Source organism: Cloeon dipterum, chromosome 4 (assembly GCF_949628265.1).
Source record: "Cloeon dipterum chromosome 4, ieCloDipt1.1, whole genome shotgun sequence".
Taxonomy (NCBI): Eukaryota; Metazoa; Arthropoda; class Insecta; order Ephemeroptera; family Baetidae; genus Cloeon; species Cloeon dipterum.
In genome coordinates this window covers 26,367,985-26,392,429 of record NC_088789.1, presented here as the reverse complement: position 1 = coordinate 26,392,429, position 24,445 = coordinate 26,367,985, and the positions used below count along the sequence as shown (strand labels likewise).

Genomic DNA, 24,445 nt, shown 5'->3' with positions numbered 1-24,445 from the left:
ATTTTTTATAATAACAATCTTTGCATCCTTATCAATTTTCAAATAGATTATTGAACATCCAATTAAAAGATAACTGGCGAATGCAGCACGTTTGCTCTGATTTGGATGTGGCACACGCAGCAACAACCATGAAGCTCTTTTCAAATTTCCCCATTATTAAACAATCAGCCGACAAAAGAAACATAATCATTGTTTCATTTGAAAATTGTCAGTGGGATAAATAGGGTCAATATCAATTTTCGGAAATTCACAGAGGGCAAAATTCGATGTTGAAAAGGTTTAAAAAGGTGAAAAAAATAAAGAAGAAGCCCGTGGAACAGCCGCCGGACCGAGATGCTTCTGCAGAGTTGGAACTGCCGCTGGACGAGACGAGTCCTGCCAACTTTGACCCTACAGCCGAAAAAGACACGCTGACCTACGACCCAGCCGAAGGAGAGGAAAACAGCAGTGACCCTGACGATCTTCCACCTGAGCTGCGAATGCTGTCCGTGCCAAAGTTCATGCTTGGCGCGCGAAACCGATCGGCCACTTTCGCGGTGCTCAGCCACAAGAAGAACGACTCGACCTTGAGTTTCCGGCTACAGGCGGACATTGATCCTGCGTGGCTGAAGCAACAGCACCGCGTCAGGGAGGAGCAAAGGTTGATGGAGGAAAAGCGGTTTGAAAATGAACCCCCCTTGAAACCAAAACTTTACAAGAGGTTAAAAATTAGTTTTTTTTAAAAATTGCCGTTGATTAATTTGAATAATTTATTTAGGATAAATTACATGAAAAATAATCTTTTGAAAAAGAGCCCAAAGACGATAGTTATCTCCACTGAAGATCCGGAAACGACACCCACGGCCGGTCCTAGTGAACAGAAACCCAATCAGAGGAAATCTCCTCAGGAATCAAACGGTCAAAAGAGTTTGATCCCTACTTCAAAGGTGCAAAAAAGTGCAAACTCGAGGCAAGGAACTACGCCAACGGTCAAGAAGCCAGCCTTTACCGGCAAAGAGGCAATCGCCAACAGTCCTCGCAGCGTACGCCGTCCTTCAGCAGCGACCTTCAGAAGATCCATCAGCTCAGGGCAACAAAAAACACCAAAGCCACATCAAATTCCAAGCAAACCCTCTGGTTCAGGTCTTCAAAAGCAGGCGACCTTGGCATCACAACCGCAATCAGTGGCGAAAGGTCCGCAAAGAAAAGCATCTTCAAGCTCTAACGCCAAGGCTGTGAGTGCCAGTCTGCAAAAGAAACCCTGCGACCCACCTTCAAAAGACATCAAATCGACAGCAAGTTCGGCTAAAGGATCAAACCCCAAATTGGCACAAATGATTGAGCCCGCTTTGAAGATGGTTGGCTCAAAAGGAAAACTTACACGTGGTATCAAGACTTTCGAACTATCTACCAAACCGAAAATTCACAAATAAATATTAAATTTACCAGAGCAATAAAATTGTTTAAATTTAACAATATCTCAAGCATAACAAAATTGCAATTAAGTCTTACACCAATGGTGTCCAATATATTAAAAAATCGGCAAAATTGTTTTTAGATTTACATAATGTCTCAATTTGTCCAATCATCTTTATTTGCTCTCGGCAAACACATTTAGAATTTGACCGGTTATCAACGAACCTCACACATGTAATCAATGTGCGTGCGGCGATAAAGCCCCATTAAGAAAGCACTCGTAGCATATTTAACCACCGGCACGATGCAAAAGAGCACTCGATAATAATGAGAAAATTCCTCGAGGACTCACGTAGTGATTATCTAATTAAGATTAGCCCTATAAAAGACCGCTGTCTGGAAAACGTGGTGCAGAATCCGTCCAGGGAAGGAGACCAAAATGCCAACTGCCGGGGAGGAACTTTTGATCGCACGCATCAGCGTGATGATCCTGCTGCCAGCCATCACCTTCGTCCTCGGCATGATGCCCACCTGGCTTTCGCAAATCTTCAAGTGGGATAAAAAAGTGATAAATGGTCTCCAGGTACGATGTCGCACGTGGTGGAAAAATATTTGGCATTGAAAAAAATTGTTATTTTCTTTTCAGGGCAAAAGGGCGCAATTCATTTTCTCAAAGCTGCTGTGTTTCGCGGGCGGAGTTCTCCTGGCCACGGTTTTCATGCACCTTTTACCAGATCTACGCGACGATTGTATAGAGCAGGTGGAAATAGGCAACCTGCCTGACCTGGGCCCAGCCATACCGTGGGCTGAGTTGTTCCTCAGCATAGGATTTTTCTTTGTGTACTTCGTAGAGGAGACAGCACACGCTTTCGTGCATTGGCAGAGCAAGGCAAAGCACCCTGGACCGATTCAGCCAACCGCTCCCACGCCTTGCATCGAGGAAATCCAACAGAATATCACAGGAATCAGAGATTTGGACGAAAACGAAGAGAAGGAGAAGGTAATAAAGTCCTTTGAAGTTGAAAAGCGATACATTGAATTGTTAAATGTTAATCTAATAAATAAATTGTCTCCAGGTTGCAATAGACATAGAGGAAAAGAAACACGATTCCAATGGTCACAGCCACAGCAATGGTCACGGGCACAGTCACGGCGGCGAAGGACACAGTCACATTCCCGTATCGGTAGATAGTGAAACAGTGGTGTCGAATGTGAGGAACATTCTCACCGTCATGGCCCTCTCCTTTCACTGCATTTTTGAGGGCATCGCCGTCGGAATGGAAGAAACGGCGGCTGAGGTGTGGTACCTCTTCGGAGCGATATCCACGCACAAATTTGTCATTGCTATTTGCGTGGGAATCGAAATGCTCGCTTCAAAAACAAAGACAACTCTCGTCTACATCTACATTTTCATTTTCGGGTAAATAACAGATAAGATTTCTTTTTTTTAAATACGAAAATAAATTTATTTTGCAGATTTGTCAGTTTGATCGGCATCGTTGCCGGCTGGCTGATCGCCGAAACTGGTGCGGAAGGCGCGGATAAAAACGCGGCCACGGTAACAATGCAGGGTATGGCCGCGGGTACCATTGTGTACGTCACTTTCTTTGAAATCCTGCAACGCGAAAAGTCAAACAACCAGAATGGGTTTCTTCAGCTGGGAGCCATTCTGCTCGGATTCATCGGCATGGTTGGAATGATGAGCTTGGGTAAATATTTTAAACGCTTTGGAATGACCCGAGTAATAATTATTAAATCCCTCATCCAGCTCCTGATCCAGAATTCTAAAAGCCACAAATCAAGAAAATGTGAAGAATTAGCATCCAGACTAGACTGATCTGACTTCACTGAGTACTTTGTTCAACAGCGAAGAAAACCCCAGTTGCGATTTTGATATTCAGTGTTAACCTCAACTTGTAAAAAATGTGCCACCTTTATTTTGGTCCAGTTGTTTGCGACGAATGTCTCATGAAGGGGCCAGTGTGCCCCTCAACATTGCTTCCTGCACTGGACTTGAGATCTTGTATTGTAAATGTTTGTCAACTGCTATCTTAATTTAACTCATGCAATAAATATTTGTCAAAAACAAATAAAGAATATTTTGTTATACACGTTTAAATTGTTCTGTTTAAGTTTTAAATTATCTTTTTATTATGCCGTAAAACACGCGCAAAAAGATAAAAATAATAAAATTGTAGGTTGTATATCTGTTACTAGGCGAGGATAAAAACGCGCCTCAGACCTTTCCCGTGTCCCTGCCAGGTGCCGCTTCAATCAAGGTTGGATGAGCACCGTTGCGTGCACCGAGCGTCGACGGGGAGCCCTTTGTTTTGGTTCTCCTTATTTTAAATAGCCACTCGCCGAGATGAGTGCTCCCGGGTTGAAAGTGGAGGAGGACTCCTTCGGTACGTTCTTCGACGAGGTGCGCAGCGTGAACGTGCCAGTACGCAGGTTCACCCTGAAGAATAGCCGCAATGTCAGCGTCCAGATTATCAACTACGGTGCCACAATTACAAATATCGTCGTGCCCGACAAGAACGGAGTTTTCGCAGACGTTAACCTTGGCTTCGACAGCATGGAAGGTGAATAACCCACACTGGGAAACGAGATTTACGCCAAATTAGCGAATATTTTCTCGCACACTCGTAAAGTTGCAATCGATAGTAGTTAAATTATAAAATTAATTTAGAAATTCAGAACTGCAAATTTTCAAATGTTTAAATAATATCATCAAAGTCGACAAATCACAATAAAAAATAATTGTATTTTCTAAATGGGAACAAAATGAAGAGGCTGAAATTATAAATATTCATTCCAAAACCATTTTCAAGAATTAATTAACTTCTTATTTAAATTTTAGGATACACAAAGAACTGGGTGAATCCTTACTTTGGCGCCATAGTTGGTCGCGTGGCTAACAGAATTGGCAAGGCGCAGTTCACAGTGAAAAATGAGACGTATCACGTGTCGAAAAATAATGGAGAAAATCATCTGCATGGTGGATTCAAGGGATTCGATAAGGTATAAGTATTTAAAATATTTTTTATAATTTTCAACAGCAATTTCTTTAAACAGAAAATGTGGGAAGCAAATGTCGAAGGGACAAAGGTGACGTTCTCCTACGTGAGCAAGGACGGCGAGGAGGGCTACCCTGGCAGCGTCCTGGTCGCCGCCACCTACTCCCTGAGCGATGCGAACGAACTGCTGCTGGAAATGACGGCCACCACCACCAAGCCCACACCTGTCAACCTCACCAATCACGCCTATTTCAACCTGGCTGGACATGTATGATATGACATTCGAACAGACTCAATTAGCATGCTATAATTATTACAACTGTCCTGTTTAATAAACAGGACAAGGGTTGGAGTGCGCTGAGCGAGCACAAGGTTCACGTCAACGCCAGTTTCTACACACCCGGAGTGGATTTGCTCCCAACAGGTGAGAAAATGTGACGAAGCGAGAGTTAAAAGTTATTACAAAATTGTTATCGAGTCGTACGCATGCACACGCTGATAGTGTCCAATAAAAATGAATAATAATAATTATTATTTACAATGCAGTCGCAGACTTGTCGTGCTGTCATTGCGGTATAGATAGACGGCTCATGCGATAAGAAGCAAAAAACTATACATTGTTTATTTTCAGGTGAAATTAAACCAGTTGCTGGCACTATATTCGACTTAACAACGACGAAGCAGCTGAAGGATGTTTTGTCTTGGACCCCAGATGATGGATATGACACCAATTTCTGCGTGAACACGACTAAACCTCCTACTATGGTTCTTGCAGCCAGGTAGTCCAATTTTTTACATATAGGCTTCAAAATTTCCTACTAAAAGAGAACAGTTGAAAATACCAGAAAATATTTTAAAATCGTCATCTCAAAAATTATTCTATATTTTATATGTTACGTTCTAAAACGACACAACAGAGTCTACCATCCGCAAAGTGGACGACAATTGGAAATATACTCGGATCAGCCGGGAATACAGTTTTACACCAGCAACAGTTTGCCGACAGAAAATATATTGCAAGGCAAAGGCGGGTGCTATTATACCAAACACGGTGCTTTCTGCCTCGAAACGCAGAATTACCCTGACGCTGTTAACCAGGTAATTTTTCAGATCACTTTTTCATGAGTTTTTTTTCTAATAAAAAATGTTTTCAGCCCAATTTTCCAAAATCAGTGCTCCTACCTGGTGAGACTTACAAACACAACGTCAAGTACCTATTTGGAATTCAGAACGAAGATCCTTCATCGTGCACGATTGCTTGAAATTGATACCAAATAACAAATTATTGTGATAAGATTGTTGAATGAATTTTTGACAAATAGATAAGAATAAAATAATATTTAACTTCAGTTCCTTAAAGTGAACCCTGACTAAATTATTATTATTGTAACCGCTGGTTTATAGAATAAAATATTTAAAAAAAATATGCTGACCATCTAAATTTTTTGCAAACAACGTCGTCAAGCCAAGTATTACGAAAGGGAGGAGCTAGATTTTTTTGACAAGCAGCCTGACCAGGTGCCGCTGTAACCAAGGTCAACAGCTATTCAAAAGCAAACGCAAGGAACAGCGTCTGTTCAACTCTGTGTTTGAGAGGAGAATGAGTGCCGCCGCAGTGAAAATTGAGGAGGATTCCTTTGGAACCTTCTATGATGAAGACCTGAAAGCGACCTTTCCGGTGAGACGGTTCACCCTGAAGATCAGCAAGAACGTCACCGTTCGGCTCATCAACTATGGTGCCACAATCACTGATATCATTGTGCCCGACAAGAACGGAGCGTTGGCCGATGTGAATCTCGGTTTCGACAATATGGATGGTAATTTTCTTCCGTAAAAAAATCATTTTTATTATAATTAACACAATTTGTTCAGGGTACACGAAAAATTGGTTCAATCCATATTTCGGTGCCATCGTGGGCCGTGTTGTTAACAGAACTGCGTTCGCAAAGTTCACTATCAAAGGTGAAACGTACCACGTTTCAAAAAATATCGGCGAGCACCATTTGCACGGAGGCTTCAAAGGTTTTGACAAGGTATGGTTTTACTTCCTAAATAAATAAAATTCCTAGTGCCGCACACTTCTGGAAATAGAGGAAACCGTATTTTTTATCATACGGCATTTTATGCGAAGAATGTTTCTCGACATAAATAAATTTAAAAAAAACGAAAATCATTGTTGAACAGAGAAATTATTTATGTTTCTAAGTTCATAATTTTTTTAAAAAGATTAAAGCCACAATAACTTCCTTAATTTATTGTTTCTACTTGACCCATAGAAAATTTGGGAGGTTAACGTAGAAGACTCGAAAGTCACCTTCTCGTACGTAAGCAAGGATGGCGAGGAGGGCTACCCTGGCAGCCTCTTAGTTTCTGCCTCTTATTCGCTCAATGAGTCCAACGAACTGCTTCTGGAGATTACGGCCACCTGCACTAAACCCACACCTGTGAACCTCACAAACCACGCTTATTTCAACCTCGCTGGACATGTGAGTTTAATATTTTCTGATAAATTAAATAAAATTCAATAAAAAAATATGTGTATAGGATAAAGGCTTGGAAGGGTTGAACGAGCACAAGGTCTACATCAACGCTAATTCTTACACTCCGGCACCCGAGGATGCTTTTATACCAACCGGTAATGAAATGACGTGACTCAACCGACTCAAATTATTAATTTTAATTTTTTAAACAGGTGAAATCAAGCCAGTTGCTGGAACGTACCTTGACTTTACATCGCCGAAATGGCTGAGAGATGAGATGCCAAAAGCTGGCATTGGCTTCAACAATAATTACTGCGTCAACATTTCCAACCCACCCACTATGACCATTGTTGCTAGGTAAATAAAATATACATAGTTGCATTAAAGTGGAATGATACAGGGCAACAATTGAAAATAATTTGAATTGTTGGATGTCATAAAAAATTGATCGATAAACAATTTGTTCAACAATTTGCAATAATAAAAAAGGACCTTCCTACAGTAAAAATTAAAATTTTGCCAAATTTCTCCAAAACAGTGCTTGAACATATTTTCTTGGCATATTTCGATTCCTCTCGTCGCGATCTGTCCAACGGTGTATGCCACTTATTGGGGAAACTCTTGGTTTTGAAATAAAATCGGATTTCAAGTAAGGAGACAGCCATTACCATTTGAAAAGCACGGTAGCCTTCCAGCCAATTTTCTCAAAAAATTACAGTGCTTCTTAGGTCAATTTAGGCTTTAACTGAATCCTAAGGGGCGAGGTTATGCATTGGCAACAAGCATTTTCCAGGTTTTTCCAGTATCATTCCTCTTTAAATCTAATCATTTTATGGTTTTAAGCAAAAATTAGTAAATAATTCATGTAAATTGATAGTTATTCAAACTAGAGAGACGTGAGAGTATACTATAAAGTTCGAATTTGAATTTTTGGCAGAAGTTATAGATTTTAATAATGTTTTGCAGAGTTGTCCACCCTCCTAGTGGCCGTCTGCTGGAAATCTACGCGGACAAACCGGCGCTGCAGTTCTACACGAGTAATTATTTACCGACGGAAAACGAACTGCAAGGAAAAGGTGGAAGCTTTTACACTAAAAACGGCGCCTTTTGCCTCGAGACTCAGGACTATCCCGATGCTGCTAATCAGGTATTTTCACTTTAAATTAAATTATAGTAATAAAGATACAAATTCATGCATCTTTCAGCCGAATTTCCCGACAACTGTAATTGTACCTGGTCAAATTTACAAGCACAACGTGAGGTTCCACTTTGGAATACAAATCAACGCTGAGGAATCATCGTCATCCTGCAACATTGCTTAATGAGGGGGCTTCGTATTTTTTTTTAATAAACATTTTGGTAAAAAATTTCTTGTAAATTTTCCTTTCAACGTCAACTTTTATTTAGCCTCGGTGGTTTCAAAGAAAAAACTTTTTGATTATTCACGCGGTTTTTCATCCCCGAACCTTTCCGCGAATGAATCAGTCAGCGAGCACGAGTTCTTACACGCGCCCCGGCCGCGGACTAAAGCATTCCACGCCACCGGCTCACAATAAAATTCCATTCGCTACCAAAGCTGCCAGTGGCAACAAAGAAAAGAAAGCCTTGTGTGTGGCACGCGGCACAGCAAACAAATATATATAAATATAATTATTTGCATCATCCACGTGCGGCAAATAAATTCGCGAAATCGGGATGAAATAAAGCACACGCACGCACACGCGAAAGGCTGGCGCCGGGGGTTGAAAAGCTGCGGCCCGGCTGGCCCGGTCCGGTCCAATAAGGGCATCTTGTCCCGCGGGCGGACACAAACAAATCGGCTGCGAACGCACACTCGCTCAGTGGTTTAATTGTTTCAGTTTGGCCCCGGGCCAGCAGGGTGGCGGCGGTGGTGGCGCCGCGGTGCGCCGTGACCCGAAAGCGGCGGGTGGCGCGGCGCGGCGCCGACTCGGGCCAAGCAGCAGCCAGGCGTCCGAGTGAGCGAGCGACGAGAGCCCACGTGCGGGCGGCTGTCCGTCTGATGCGATAGTACTTTTTGTCGTCCTCGGTCCACGTTAAAAATAAATCAAAATGGTCGGGACCACGGTGGTTGAGGCCCCCGCCCCTGCCGACGAAAAAAAGAAGTCCTCCCATTTGTTGCACTCGGCTGGAGTCAACTTTGAGCGGCGCTACCGAAGCAACCAGACGGCCCAGAACTACCACGTCGGACAGTCCGAGGTGAGTTTTCCCTTTTGCTCCAATTTTTTTTTTATTTCGCGTGCGTGAGACTAATTGGCTCGCCTCCTCATGCGAATTCTTTCGTTTTCATTACGCCTCTATTGTTGTTCGGCCGCGCCGATCGTAAAAATAGATAGCGTTCGCCAGAAAAAAATATATTATATACGGCTGTGGTCAACAACTGTTGATTTATCGATTGCACGCCTGATTGCACGGCCGTTTAATTGCAAACGCTGCCCATTTTGTGCACGGACGGAATGTTTTGGACCCGACTTTCCCTCGTATTCACAAACTTTGCTGCTTTTCTTGAAGTTTACATTAAACCGGAGCAGAGTAAATATTTTGCTTCCTGCCCAGATCGGCTTTGCACGCGAGCTACTGACTTATTAAAGAGGTCAAGCAATTCAAAGATTTATACCCTCCATATGCTCGATACCAAAATATTTTGATTTGTATACATCCCTCTTTTGAGAATAGTTTTTACAATGTGACAATTTATTTATATATTGGTTATTGAAAATAAATAAAGAGAAGAGTCCATTGGACCGATCCAAGTTAAAACTTGCTTTTAAAGTTAAAAAAAATTATTTCAATTTTTGCTTAGGGTGCATTAATTGTACAAAAAATCGTGAAGTGATGTAGACTAAAATTATGTTTTGAGCAGCATAAGTCTTTAGAGGGTCCAACGGTATTAATAGTTCATTTAAACCATGCTTATTTCCGGTAGATAAGCTATCCTAAGATCGTCCAACAAAATTTATTTTAAAATGTCGTTCTCTCTTTTGCTTTTTATTAGTTTGATGTTCGTTAAGAAATGAGAGTGGTTTCAACAACGATAAAAAAACAATGCCGTAAAGTATTTTAAGATCAAAAATCAAGGTCAGCAATTTGCTATTTTGAAATTGTAATCATTTTTTTTTAAAAGCTCATCATAATTTAACTTTTTCTGAGCTAAAAGTTCTACTCTGAATTTCTTGGGTCACTGACAAGTTTCATATTTGAGTTTTTAAGGCATTGCAGATCAAAGGTCCAAAATAAATAATAATGAAATAAATCATGTGGGCGCGAAAATTCAGTTGCGAAAGTCCCTTTGTGTTCAAAGCCACCAATCAATGGTGCCGGCGGTTTCTTTTGATTTTATTTTTTTATTACTTTTATTCCGCCGTGATTTATGACTCAATCCTCCTACCTCGCATTCTGCTCTTAATTAATTAATATAATTATTTCTCTTGATGTGCTGGAAACAAAATTCAGTCCAGCCAATCACCGTAGAAACGTCAGGACAGATTTTGTATTTAAAAAAAAAATGTTTTTCGCGTTTTTACGGTGGTTGGTTGAACCGATTTTAGTTTCCAACACACCAATGGACATAATTTAAGTCCAAAATGGACAGCAGCAGGATTGAGTCTTAAATTACAACGGAAGTGATTTAAAATCAATAACACGTCATTTCCCCTGACGAACTATAAGGTATTAATATTGCGTGTACTCCACCCCTTTCAACTCACATCCTACCGTCGTCCAGAAAGAATACATTTAATATTTATTTTCTCCTTCACCGCACTAAATGTTAATTTGACTCAACCTTCAGAAAACGATTAAAATAATTATCAAGTTAGTTGCACAATTTTCCCAATTTCATGAGAAAAATGTACAAACTCAACCAGCCATTTTTTACCTGTATAAAAAGCTCTCTGTCAATTACAAATTGAAAAAGCGAGAATCTCTTCAGAATTCAACTGCGCGAACAAATCAGACAAAGAAGCCACACAACAGCACTTTCCCTTTCATCTCTCCTAAACGGCGATCACAACTGAATGAATTATTCCGAGCGTGCTCCTTCTAAATTGGAGGTGATTATTTTGCCCCATCCAGACCCAACAAAGCGTGCGACGCGAAGCAATAGAATCGAACGAATATAGACGGATATGCCACTCAATTAATTAAGAGCCAACGTCTTCGAGGAAAGGAGGCCAATTACAGATCCGCTTTCTTCTCTAGTTAGCCGAAAATCGATTCAAATTCCTTGCGACGGAGTGCGAAAAGTTTAGTAGGGAACGACCTCAAGTCGAGCGCGTAAATAACGATTCGAAGCGTGGCAATAAATTTAGCTTGCGTGCGCTGCTTGGTAAACATTCAGCAGGCTAACTTGCGTACATACACAAGCTGCCTTTTTTCAAATGGAAGCAGAGAGTGCTATTGTGTTTGCCAATATCGTCTGTAAACGAGTTGACAGTTTATTTTTATTCGGCTCACTGGAGATGATGGCAAATATCATTAGTGCAGACGCGCCTCGTTTGTTCCCCCCAGTGAGTGGCTCCAGAAGCAGTTTTCTTGCTCAACTGGCAAGCGTAAAGTAAAGCTGTATATACAGCAAATTTGTGATAAATCCTTTTATCTTAATGGAATTACTATTTAAAATTGAGGAAAAAGCTAAAAATTACCCTGGTTGCATTTGAGAAAAATCGGCTGGAAAGTTTGCGTATGCTAAACAAGCACTGTATGCCTACTGTAAAACTATGATTTATTTCACAATTTAGATAATTTTTTCTCATAACCAAAGGATAAATCTGAAATGATACAGGGCAACAATAGAAAATTATTTGAATTGTTGGATGCCATAAACAATTTGTTCAACAATTTGCAATAATAAAAAAGGACATACCTACAGTAAAAATTCAAATTTTGCCAATTTTCTCCAAGATGTACAGTGCTTGAACATATTTTCTTGGCATATTCCGATTCCTCCCGTCAAGATCTGTTCAACGGTGTATGCCACTTATTGGGGAAACTCTTGGTTTTGAAATTAAATCGGATTTCAAGTAAGGAGACAGCCATTACCATTTGAAAAGCACGGCAACTTTCCAGCCAATTTTCTCACAAAATTACAGTGCTTCCTAGGCCAATTTAGGCTTTAACTGAATCCTAAGGGATGAGATCATGCATTGGCAACAAGGAATTTCCATGGTTTTGCAGTATTAATCCTCTTTAATTATTTGAGATATTTGGCAAATGCTGAAATTGAACTGTTCCTCGGTCCTGATTTCATTGTTGCACATTATAGAGATAAACAATGAATTTAACAAACTATGTACTTGTTAAACCTGAAAATTAATAAATTTAATCCTCACTTCCGAATTTCCACCTCGAAGTAGGACAGTAGAGATACTAGAGATAAAATCTCACATTTAGGACAGTTTTACGACTGCAAAAAAGCACCGCGGAAAGGGGAGATTTACGGCCGCGATTTTGAGCTATTCAAAGTGGAGCTAGCGAACCCAACAATCGTTGTGCGTGCGCTGCAACGAAAAACGGGGGCGTGCGGGCCAACACACAGCAAGAATCGGGGAAACGCTTTTGCTGCAGGCTTTCATCGTTCTATTTCAGTTTTCCGCGTCATGAAAACGACTCTTGAGTGTATCAGACGAAGAAAGAGCGAGCGAGCGTGTTCGACGCTCTTTGATTTTCAACCAGAGACGCGGCGATTTCTTTAACTAACTTTTATTAGCCAAATGAGAGCGTGTGTGTGCGGTCCTGAATCTGAAAGCGCGCGCGCGCGATTTGCGTTCTTTGAGGCCCCGACGTGGGCTTCCTGGGGTGTAACATTGGAAACTGTTGTCGGCCTGTTTCAGCTGCCTTTGTTTACACCAGTGCAAATGATTTAGTGCAATGAAAACGCAGTATAGGCCAGCTCCCCCTCGGCTATATTTGGACACCGTAATTCAAAGTGAACAAAAATTGCCGCCGCTGGAAAAGTCGGCACTTCATTAAATCTGGGCTTCTATTTCGAGACAGCTTCTTTTTACGTGCACGACACTGTTTGGAAACAGAGCTCTTAACTTTATTATTACATTTAAATTCTCCTCCTAACTTTTGCGTTAAAAAAACAGCGATGCTCGGAGGAGGAAATTTATGTGCATAAGGATAGCTTCTGGGGATACACGCCTTGCTTTGCAGTTTTAATTTTTGATTAATCTCATTCAGTAAAAAATATCGAGTTTCAAATAGAAAGTAGAATTTTAAATTAGAAATTTACTGTCGGTGAAAAACTTTTAAATATGATTTTTCAAATAGAGCAAAAACTCCCATATCTACCGGAATTTTTGCTGCTACATTTTCGTCTGTTTTCGCGCTTGATATTAATAATTTGTTGTGCAATATCAAATTTAATATAATTGTTCGACTCACAACTGCTTTGAAAGGATAGAAAATAAATGCTTGTGAGAGTTCTGCGTGAAAATTGAATAACATTGCGCAAGTGCCACGCTCCAATAATAAGATAATCGCGTTATGCAAACTAGAGCGTGCATTTGAATTATTAAATTAAACAGAGGGAACGCGTTGTATAATGAAACGAAACAATAAGAGATCTGGCGTTTCATTGCACTCACTCACGTACGAGAGCAGCGAGTTTATCGCAGTGCCGCACCACTTGATAAACTAGATTGGACTGCCTACTCTCTCGAATAATTGCCTTTGCTTGGCCGGCGGCAGCACCCGTTTATTCTCAGATAGGCCAATTGCTCGGCGTGCGTGCCACGCTGGTTGCATATCTAGAACAAGAACCAGGCGCGTCGACTACCAATTGCTTATTCAAATTATTTGCTCCTCATATAAAGCACGGAAACTCTTGTTTCCAATTCTGCTCGCTGTTTAATTAATTTCAATTTGCATATTTATGTAAATTGGTACAGTAAGCAAAACAAACAGCCTGATAAAAATAATGATTCGCAGAATCAAACAGACTGGAATTCTGACAATGGATTTTGTGTCAACATGCATTTTCTTGATTTGCTTACTGTTTCATCTTGAAAATAAGTTAAAGTGGAATGATACAGGGCAACAATTGAAAATTATTTGAATTGTTGGGTGCCATAAACAATTTGTTCAACAATTTGCAATAGTAAAAAGGACCTTCCTACAGTAAAAATTCTAATTTTGCCAATTTTTTTCCAAAATTTACAGTGCTTGAACATATTTTCTTGGCATATTCCGATTCCTCTCGTCGAGATCTGTCCAACGGTGTATGCCACTTGTTGGGGGAAACTTTTGGTTTTGAAATTAAATCGGATTTCAAGTAAGGAGACAGCCATTACCATTTGAAAAGCACGGTAACTTTCCAGCCAATTTTCTCAAAAAATTGCAGTGCTTCTTAGGTCAATTTAGGCTTTAACTGAATCCTAAGGGACGAGTTTTTGCATTGGCAATAAGAATTTTCCAGACTTTTGCAGTATTATTCCTCTTGGCCCTAATCTTTTTGGCTTCCTCAAATTTCAAAATCAGATGGCAAAAGCTGTTTATACTTCTTTAACAAATATCATAAAAATAATTATTTATTTCCATTTTGCTTCCAACATACGCAACCCAGTTTTCTAGTTATAGCCGTATACACATTGTAGTGTTCGCTTTGAAAAAGAAAACTTCCCAACGGCAAACAACAACAAAGCAAGGCGCAAAAAGCTTGAATATAGTAGAAAAAAATATCGTGCGTCATCCCAAGGGTTTTGAAAGCTGGCTGAATCTTTCCTATTCTTGCAGGTGGTGTATGAAGACGCAGACGGCCGAGAGCACAGAATGGAGATCGTCAAAGTGTCAGAAAAGATTGGCAATTTCCGCAAATGCGTGCCAAGACTCAGCTTCATCTGCGCCTGCATCTTATGCATCGTTAACTTGCTCCTCCCAGGAATTGGTAAATTCATAGCATAGATAGAAAGAGCTCGCAGCGCACCGAGCTCTTGTATATCTCAGCGTGACGTTAATTGTGACTTTTATTTGCAACGTGTTTGGCACAGATTTGAAAGAGCGCTGCGCATTTGAAAGCGTGAAAATAATTATTGGCTTTTGCCGGAAAATTATTGCTGGTTGTCATCAAGCAGCGTTACTTTTCATTAAAAAGTCCAACACTCGGATCATTTTTGTGTAATGGTGAAATGCGATTTTGGCAAAAAGCCAGTACTGTCTTTTACTGTGAGTAAATAGCCACGATGCGCTTAATTACAAATTAAGTAGCGTACTAGGGAATGCGTGTTGTATTTAATCATATATTTTAAACCCTCGTCGTCGCTCGTGTTTATGTTATTTTACAACTTAAAGGAGTTGTTTATTGAGACGCAAAAACAATAGAGAACTCAAATAAAGTTTCACAGTTTAATGCCCTTATGGAGTGAAAATCGTGCTTGTTTTATCCACAGAAATCTATCTCGTGCAAATAGAATTTAAAAGTACATGATTCGACCTCGTGGTGCGGGAAAAGGACACGTGCCGCTTATCAGTGATGTGTTGATGCATTTTGCTCTTTAGACTGTTCAAAGATATCAGACAGATCCCATTAATTTATCTTTCTTGGACTGTTTCCATTTACCGGGTGGAAACTGAACGTTGCCTGAATGTTTGCTACAAGTCAGTTTACGATTGTTTTTATTTAAAAGAATCTAGCAACAAATTAAAACCTCTGGCAAATGGTTTGCATACTAATTGCATTTCCAAAAAACTTGGATCATATCCAAAATATCCTGAACATTGGATCTTTGCAATCAGACAGGCTAATGCAACAAATATTTTATAAATTAATGTATTTAAATTTCATTAAATTGGCTCGTATTGTTAAGGAATTCTCAGGAGTGTCAAAGCAATGGGAGGTATTTGAGCAGTTCGAAGATCTAATACTGGCTGCCCAATGTCAGAGATGGCAAAAAGTGGTTAGTTTAGTTACTCGAAATGTTCAAATTGCTCAACGGGCTGGGAGGCGCACCGGCGCCGACTCGCCACTTGCTGGTTTTTTAGCGGCTTTGGAGACAAATGTCTGGCGTTTCAATTAGAGTCCTCGGTGCCGGGAGGCGAAAAGATGGCCACATGGGGCCCAAGCTCCTCTTTGGCCATTCGGGCCACTAAGGCGGTGTTATTGGGACCTGGGACCTGGTGAGCTCATAGCCCGCGGGAAGTGTACAAAAGGTTAAAAAAAATAACCATAATTCCTTACGTACATTAATAGAAAAATTTCAAAAGAGCCCTAAAAGTGGCGAGGGGTAAAAAAATTAAATTACATTCATGCGATTGATTAGATAAATTATCACCATGTGTGCAAATGTCAGCGTAAATCCCTGTTTGATTGATTTATTCTGACATAGATTTATATTTTTTTAGTGTTTACTGATACAAAATTCTGACTGAACTCTAATTTCAGGAACAATAATCGCCACTCTGCGCGTGGTGTGCGGCGTCGAAACGAGCAACCCAAACCGCTCGCAAGCGATATGCTACGGCTTCTTGGCGGGCATCCTGCAAATTCTGCTCGCCCCACTGATCATTGGCTGGGTGTGGTCCATACTCTATGGCGTTTACCTGATTCAGGACGCGGGCGGCCTGGCCCCTGAGCAGCCGGGCGCACCATCACCCTGAAATCTCGACACAACTTTCCGATTTTCCTCTATATATGTGTGTTTGTCGCCTTTTGCAATCCAAAGTCTGACCACCGCTATTCGTTTCACATTTTCGCCAGATGTCAATTTCTTCTGTTACTCAATTCAGCATATACATTTAAATGTATATTCAGTCTATAGCGATTCCTATAACAATACGCAACTGTGCTGCTAACTTTAAATAATATATATTTACTGCTATATCTGTGCGTTTTCACAATCAACGTTGTATAATTTATACTATATGAATATTCTATACAAGCCATATTTAGAAATTTCCTGTTATCGCACTTTTATACTAATTTTGTGTTATTTTCTACCTTTTTTATTCGTTCAGTGTTCGAAATGTGTATATGTTTATATAGAGGAAATAAACGCATTACTTTTTAAATGTCAACTATTGCATTTTCTTATTATCATAAATATGAATTGGTGTTGATATTATTGACAGATGTTCTCTAGGAGAAAAATCAACCAATTCTAATTTAATGAGATTTTGAGGTAGTCATATCAAGAAAAATATTAGATATTCGTTCTGCCCAATTTCTCAGAAAAGCCGTTTGAAAAGTTGATTCAAACTTACTATAGGACGCAGAAAAATTTAAATTTGCAAAATGAAGTTTTGATTTGATGACAACTAACTAGGAAAAAATAAAACTCCAGCACAAAAGGCATTTCGTTTCTGCATTTGATTTTCCCAGAGTAATTTTCTGACAGAAATTTTTAGCAACAGTATAAAAATCGTGCATCATTCGATTCGTCTCGCTGAGAAGATTCAAAACATCAAGTTTTTCTTTTGTAAATCCAACAATATTCCAATAAATTTTGGCAATTTGAAAATTCCTAAAATTTTGACTTAAGCTGTTAATTTTTAGGGGAAACAGGACATTGGAATGAGTCATTTTCTTTTTTAATTGAATTTTTCAACAGGGAAACCACCACCCTGTTTTGTAAAATGAATTCATAGAACACCTACTTTAAAGCCAATTAACCCATAAAAAAACATTTTTCCCTTTTAGTATACAGCAGCCGCACTGCCAAGGCAAGCGCGACACCTCTCGGTTAGAATGCCATTTGAAACGAGTGGCAACTAACTGAGAAGAAGCCACTTGTGAACTGTTTAAATATAGGACTATCAAGAGCTTATATATGCTTGTTGAGCCAGTCGTCAAGTAGAATGAGCTTATTTTAATTATTCCAACCAAATTATTCAATATTTAGGAAGCGCTCGTTGGTGATATTCTAATTGGAAAATGATACAATTTTTAAAATTCTTATTGAATATTTCGGAAAAGAAAAAAATACTACCGCCAATTTTTTTTTTAATTTGAAAAATTCCACATTAAGTGACTGTGACCTTTGACAATGACTTAAATTAACAATTTTTCTAACTTGAAAAGGTTTCAAACGGCATTGAGTTTGTCTAAATAATGCACTCCTTGGAGCCGAGATAATCGAGTTTGGAGTTCCTTGTACTTCAGTCTAAACATTAAAAATTATGTTTTTATGAAAGTGCCTATTTTAAATATGCTTTGAAGGTGTTTCATAGTGCAGGATCCTGGGGATTAAATAAATGACTATCAATAACGAGCGTATATGAAAAATTGGAATATTAGCGTTGGGATTCTGTGCCCCAGATATTCACCTGCTGTACGAAAAATAATAAATACTCAGCTAAAAATTTTTTAGACACGAAAAACTGGTTTAAACTGTGCAATAAAAAATCCTCGCCAGTTATCTTAATCACATGCGCTCACACCACGTTAGGGAGTAGTATATATATAGTAGTTTAGTAAATAACAGCTATATAGTTATATATTTCGGGTGAGCTGTGATTCGTCAGAGGAGAAGGTGTATCAACAAATGGCTCTACGTCATTGGCGCCGCCTAACAACTAACAAAACGCGAAAATGATGATGAGTTTAGCATTGGCCTTGGCCATGAGGGCGTTTTTAGTCGCCTGATACTGATACACACGTTATCAATGATTATGTAACTTCCTCTTTTCTATATACGTCGGCTTACGCAAGAAATAATCAGGAGATTGATCGAGTTCCAACACTGAAAATTTTTAAACTGAATTAAAGAGGAATGATACACTGCAAAAGCCTGGAAAATGCTTGTTGCCAATGCATAAACTCATCCCTTTGGATTCAGTTAAAGCCTAAATTGACCTAAGAAGCACTGTCATTTTTTGAGAAAATTGGCTGGAAAGTTACCGTGCTTTTCAAATGGTGTAACGGCTGTCTCTTTACTTGAAATCCGATTTTATTTCAAAATCAAGAGTTTCCCCAATGAGTGGCACACACCGTTGGACAGATCTCGACGAGAGGAATCGGAATATGCCGAGAAAATATGTTCAAGCACTATAAATTTTGGAGAAAAATAGCAAAATTTGAATTTTTATTGTAGGAAGGTATTTTTTTACTATTGCAAATTGTTGAAAAAATTGTTTATCGATCAATTGTTTATGGCATCCAACAATTCAAATAATTTTTAATTGTTGCCCAGTATCATTCCACTTTAAAAGTCTCGTAGAACAATGTTGAATATTTTGCATTTTGATGCTCGTTGAGAAAAACAAAATTCCCTACACGTTCTTGTGTTGTTGTTTCAATCAGAAGAAAACGACGTTCTCATCTCCTCTTTCAATTAGGACCAACTCGCAAACGACGTCACAACAAACGCAATTATACACCTGCGCAAAAACCAAAATAATGTTTGTGTGTCTATCTCATTAGGGTCAACGTAACTGCGCTGTTATCTGCTATTTGTATACTACGCTTCATAATATCAAGCGATTTAATTTAATTCTCTTCCTCAACTCACTTTTCGCACACCAAATTCGCCGGGGGCAGCAAAAAGGCCGCTTTTTTACTTTCACAATTATTGCTGTACAGTTCTAATCCGAATGCTGTGTTGTTACACAACTGACGAGGGAAGGAGCCAAGTCAAAAAGAAGATAAGCTTATTTTTAAACAACTGCCGGTCCGACTGAACGTGGAGGCACTGACAATGAGTAGAAAGAAGATCGTATTGAGAGCACCTTTCGGAAATTTCCAGAAAGCGCGTCAGGAAAAATGCGAGTCAATGATCAGCGGAGATTTTTTTTGCTATTAGGAAGCGGAGGTGTGTGCGAAAATAGTGGCGAGATCGAGGAGCCGGTTTAGCCTTGGCACTTTATTAGCACGGCGAGCGAGGAACGAGTGACGTGTGGAGTTTCAGAGGCGTGTGCGCTCAGAAAGGCAAGCCATTGGCCACAAAGGCCTTGGGTTCGCCACTTCACCAGTCTGGCAGGCAAACTGCGCAGTCGACCAAGCCGACCGACAGCCCGCCAGTCGATCACTTGCAGTGTGCAGCACAACATAAGAACACCGTAAATATCGTAAGTAGGCTGTTTCTGTTCCTACAGCGAATTATTATCTTTTTCGAACCTTTTTTATTTTTAAATGGAGCAAAGTGCTTGGAAATTGTTGTAGTTTTACACCGAAATGATCATTCCTTTAAATAACAAGTTTTTTTTTAATTTTTAGTGAACCAACTGAACTTCCCCCTTTATAAAGAGATTAGATTAATTTGTCTGCTTGAGTTTTTGCTGTTACATAATCGATTATTTGGCGTTTTTTTAATTTTTTTTTTATTATTAAAATTCCAACTTTGTTCAAGCTGCTGTAGAAAGTGGTATACTAAGCAACTGAAATTTCACACCGCAAGAGGTTGTGGTTGCTTGGGTATGTATACGTGCAAGTTAGCAGCTGCGCGTATCCAACTGTGCCCGATGAGCCATAAACTGCGGCAAATCATTATGTTTTGTATAATATCCGAGATTCTTATCGTTTTGAATTTTGCAATTTTGCACTTTATTATCGTCACACAGGCCTGCAGGCTGGAAAGTTTGCAAAAGACGTCACTGAAAGCGTGACTCTTTGAATTACATGACTAAATAAGGCACTTAGCGCAAAAAGGGACCATTGATTAATATACCCTTTAGGTCGCAGAGCTTCCTGCAGCGCTCTCATTGCTAATACTTCTTGCTGTTCACGATCGAGCAAACTCACTGACGCATGTTGAGTTGCGAATTTTTCTCTCGCTCGGTAAGCTAGGCAATTAGTTGTTGGCAAACCTCGCCGCGCGCCTCTCGCCAGCAGACACTCTGAAAGTTGTTTATATATTTTTTTAAGTTGCTTAATTCCGCAACTCACAGCGTCCACCTAGTCGATCTTTATACCTAGTAGTCGCTCTAGATCTGCGACTGTGTGGTTAAGATGCTAATCAAAAGCGCAAGCTAGAAAATGGGTCGATCTCGCTTTATGGAGCGCGCCTCGTGTCGTGGAGGAGTTTGCACAGCACCCCTTTGATGAGCCTGAATCAAGGCTCTCTCTGTGTTTGTTTCTACGTTTAGTGTCGCGGTCGATCCAGTGGCCGAGATTAAAGAGTCTTAAATTTTGTCTAGCTCATATTCCCGCATCCGAATTGCTTGCTTTGCCTCTAATTTGTAAGAAAAACACTAAATTTTTTCCCTTCAGAGTTGTTAAAATTAAATTTTTCACTTTTATCGCTGTACAAGGACGACTGAAAGCCTAAAAGTACCTGCGCGGCACGTGTTGCGTTTGTTGTTGACAAACGCTTTCAAAATGACCCTTTATCATTTGACAAGTAGTGGTGTTTCTTTTTTTGTCTGTAAATTGTTGGGAAAGAGTCCAAACAGTAATACCGGGACCGTCGGTTGGCGCCAGACCGCATCCTCATAATAAATACACGCTGGTCTTGTTTGATTTGGCAACGCTTTTTAAGCCTTTCACATTAACAAGTCTGCTCTGCCGGCTCTTTCACATGCAAATTGATTGGTGACCTTGTGTGGCTGGCACGCAAAAATTTGCAGACGACTCATCCGCACGCGGTGCTGGATTTAAAAATATACATATATATATATTGCGTCGCTAAAAAAACATGACACCGTCGCACTTGGCCCGTGACACATAATATTTTTGTGTTCCAGGCGTTTCATTCAAATTGTGTTTTCGCTTTGAAATAAAAGAGGCTCTAATTGTTTCTGCAGCTATGGACAGTGTTTAAAAAACAAAACGGAGAAGAGCTATATAATATTTCCAACGACAGAGGTTTCGTTCAGGTCGTGTGATATTTCCAGCATTGCCTTGGAATCCATAAAAGAGGCGCAAACCCGATTGCAGTTACGTCACTGCGCGGTGCATCATCGGCAAGAATAAAACTGGTCTCGCAGCCTTTTACACGACCACCAGCCGTCGAATCGAAGATTTTATTTAACTTTACCTTCCTAACAAAATTATTGCATCCAGCTGGATTTTTAATTCAAATATAATAAAAATTTTGTTTTTCACATTTTTGTTTCTAGAGAACAGAAGATCATGCTTTGATCGTTTTTATATGCGTATATAGTCCTACGCAGTATACTAGTTGATGTCTATTTTTATCTGGTATATTCGTTTTTATTGAATTGGTGTTGTTGGCATTGTGTTGCAGGTTCAGGATGCTCGCATTCAGCCAGCGTATGAGGCGAAGACGCCCCCACCGAATGGACAAGGTGACCAACACCATCTCCGGCGAGGGCACTGCAGTCTTGTGCTTCCCTCCTGATGGTAATTATTTTGGGGTCCTATTTTTAGTGGGAATGCCAGACGAGGCGCCAGCAAAACTGAAAACAACCGAGTGTATAGAAACACAAACATGTGGCCCAAAACGTGCTTTTTTAATGGCTGCGTTGGGCGAATGGTGTACGTGTGGTTTAACTCATATATCTTTGGACTTTCACTGCTAAAAAATCCTTCCACGTGATATTATTGGTGAAGTTGTGGCTTTGTCCAGAATTCTTGAAACAAAATTTTAACTTTGAGAGTGAAAAGACCTTTAGACAGAAAACACTTTTGGAACATCCACGTCAAAAACAGATCATTTATGTGAAATTAAATTAAAAAGTTTGATCCAATTAAGCAAATTCATATATATTATGTCTAGTAAAAATGGCGTGGTGCCAATCATATTCAAACACGAAACTAATTTATCACATAAAATTGATAATTATAATTGATCGAATGAATATTTTTGAGGCTTTGACCTTTGACTAGATCTCGGCCTCAAGAGAGAAAAACGTAAATAAATTTTAATTGTTATGCGCGTGCATTAAAACGTATTTTTTGTAAAAGGACGAACAATCAAGTTGGAATCAGCCCAAAATTAAAGTCGTAATTTATTAAGGATAAAAATAAAAAAACCAAACAATTAAATCGGGTCAGCGACACGAAATCTATTTTAGCTCAGGAAATTTTCATCTGATTGTGAGCTTGTTTTGCACGGTCCAAAATAACAGCACAGTATCAAAGGGTCATTATTATTTAATATTGCTGGAAATAAAATCACGGAACTTTTTATATTCCTAATTTGTGTACTGATAATTATTAATATATTAATTTTTATTTTAGGCTCCTTCTTTCGCGGACTGATGACCAGCAGCTCCAAGGATCAAATAACCATGGACGAAGACTCGCCGTACGTGTTATACGGCCGCGAGATGCCCAATCCCGGCCATTACAAAGTGACCGTGGCGGACCTGGAGACGGGTCTGCAGTACCACATGGAAAAAGTGCAGCTGCGGGGCGAGCTGAAGAAGCGGGGCCGCACCTCCGTCAGTCCCGAGCAGATGGTCTCGCACTCGACCAGCGCGGCCATCCCCATCGGGAGCGGCGTCCACGGCGGAGGAAGCCTGGGCATCGGCTGCTTCGACGACATCTTCCTCATGGAACACTCGTGTCCCAATTTGCTCGGCGGCGGCGGCGGCTTCCTGATGGACACCGCCGACCTCAGCCCGGCCGGCGAGTCGAACAGCACGCAGATGAGCTCGACGCCGAGCCAGAACAGCCCCATGAGTCCGCAGCCGTCGGCCAAGGACGACTCGCCGCTGGAGGCCATGGCGACGCCGCAGTTCTCGCTCGACTTCGAGAGCAACGAGGACTGCTTCCAGTTCACGGCCAACGCGGTGCACCGCGGCCAAAAGGCGGACATGATGATCCAGAAGCTGATGGCTGGCTCCAAGCTGAAGGGCACCAAGTGCGTGGTGCTGGTCGGGCCGCTGCGGTTCGCCGTCAGTGACACCTACACCACGAACGCCACCATGGCTTGGAGCATGTGATCTGACTATTGCTGTAAGACAGTTTTGATCTGAACAAAATCGTGCACACACGAGTGCCAATCTACCTACTGTGTATAAAGCCCTCCTATGAGTGGCCTCGTTTTGAGGCTGCGCGCAAAGAGTATTTCATCAAATCGTGTCTCGCTTTGTCCAATGATCACATTTTTGTATTAAGCGGTTTGCATTTAAGGGATGACTCCCCCTGCCTGCAAAGGGATTTTGCTTCTGAAGCATCCAAATGACTAGAGTTGAAAATAAATGGATCGCGCAGAAAATGTACTGCTCAATGAGCTGGATTGTTTTATTTTAAATTCTATATTTTGCTAAAGGTGATGTGGCGATTATTGAACTAAAAATTGTAAAAATGAATGTGCCATAAATAATATATATTATATTGAATTGTCGTAAGATGAAACGTATGGTGTGTAGCGCCCTAAATTTTTTAAAAATCAAATAAAGTTTGGCCTACATAAATGAAGGGACCACGCATCAAGCGTAATTATCATAATAATTTATATCAGTTTCAAGATATATTGTGAACTGTGATTCAGTGTGCTTTGTTTTGTGTTTATGACAAAAATGTATAAATGTGAAAAACATTTTTGTGCTGCTTGTGGTAAAACATATATAAGGACAAATAAATCAAAGGATAGTATAAAAATTAAAAAGATAATTTTTATTACTGCATCCTATGAAATTTTCCAATTAAGACTTGATTTTCCTTAAAAATTTAAGGGCATAATTTTTCGCTTC

At 40.1% G+C, this 24,445-nt stretch overlaps 7 protein-coding genes across 8 annotated transcripts in view; all 7 read left to right on the top strand.

The window, feature by feature from the left end:
* bon (bonus) overlaps positions 1-24,445 on the top strand; it is a 107,638-nt gene that overhangs the window by 54,645 nt on the left and 28,548 nt on the right. The gene's annotated exons all lie outside the window — the stretch shown is intronic.
* LOC135942501 (nucleolar and coiled-body phosphoprotein 1-like) lies at positions 185-1,412 on the top strand. Its single transcript, XM_065488632.1, has 2 exons — positions 185-700; positions 758-1,412. The coding sequence occupies exons 1-2, from the start codon at positions 267-269 to the stop codon at positions 1,410-1,412; spliced, it is 1,089 nt and encodes a 362-aa protein (XP_065344704.1). The 5' UTR covers positions 185-266.
* Positions 1,793-3,503, top strand: LOC135942675 (zinc transporter ZIP2-like). Its single transcript, XM_065488932.1, has 5 exons — positions 1,793-1,978; positions 2,042-2,395; positions 2,472-2,815; positions 2,872-3,104; positions 3,164-3,503. The coding sequence occupies exons 1-5, from the start codon at positions 1,835-1,837 to the stop codon at positions 3,181-3,183; spliced, it is 1,095 nt and encodes a 364-aa protein (XP_065345004.1). The 5' UTR covers positions 1,793-1,834; the 3' UTR covers positions 3,184-3,503.
* Positions 3,698-5,834, top strand: LOC135942730 (galactose mutarotase-like). Its single transcript, XM_065489009.1, has 7 exons — positions 3,698-3,977; positions 4,256-4,416; positions 4,471-4,680; positions 4,752-4,836; positions 5,044-5,191; positions 5,330-5,510; positions 5,567-5,834. Exons 1-7 carry the CDS (start codon positions 3,761-3,763, stop codon positions 5,672-5,674), a joined length of 1,110 nt encoding a protein of 369 aa, XP_065345081.1. The 5' UTR covers positions 3,698-3,760; the 3' UTR covers positions 5,675-5,834.
* On the top strand, positions 5,973-8,288 carry LOC135942729 (galactose mutarotase-like). Its single transcript, XM_065489008.1, has 7 exons — positions 5,973-6,229; positions 6,285-6,445; positions 6,689-6,898; positions 6,957-7,047; positions 7,105-7,249; positions 7,859-8,039; positions 8,098-8,288. The coding sequence occupies exons 1-7, from the start codon at positions 6,013-6,015 to the stop codon at positions 8,212-8,214; spliced, it is 1,122 nt and encodes a 373-aa protein (XP_065345080.1). The 5' UTR covers positions 5,973-6,012; the 3' UTR covers positions 8,215-8,288.
* On the top strand, positions 8,846-16,924 carry LOC135942731 (protein SPEC3-like). Its single transcript, XM_065489010.1, has 3 exons — positions 8,846-9,109; positions 14,648-14,798; positions 16,293-16,924. The coding sequence occupies exons 1-3, from the start codon at positions 8,963-8,965 to the stop codon at positions 16,505-16,507; spliced, it is 513 nt and encodes a 170-aa protein (XP_065345082.1). The 5' UTR covers positions 8,846-8,962; the 3' UTR covers positions 16,508-16,924.
* LOC135942533 (uncharacterized) lies at positions 19,753-24,365 on the top strand. 2 transcript variants are annotated; one of them, XM_065488682.1, is made up of 3 exons: positions 19,753-19,912; positions 22,030-22,145; positions 22,986-24,365. In XM_065488682.1, the coding sequence occupies exons 2-3, from the start codon at positions 22,037-22,039 to the stop codon at positions 23,690-23,692; spliced, it is 816 nt and encodes a 271-aa protein (XP_065344754.1). In that variant the 5' UTR covers positions 19,753-19,912; positions 22,030-22,036; the 3' UTR covers positions 23,693-24,365. The 2 variants fall into 2 exon arrangements, with proteins under 2 accessions (XP_065344754.1, XP_065344755.1); XM_065488683.1 differs by lacking the exon at positions 22,030-22,145.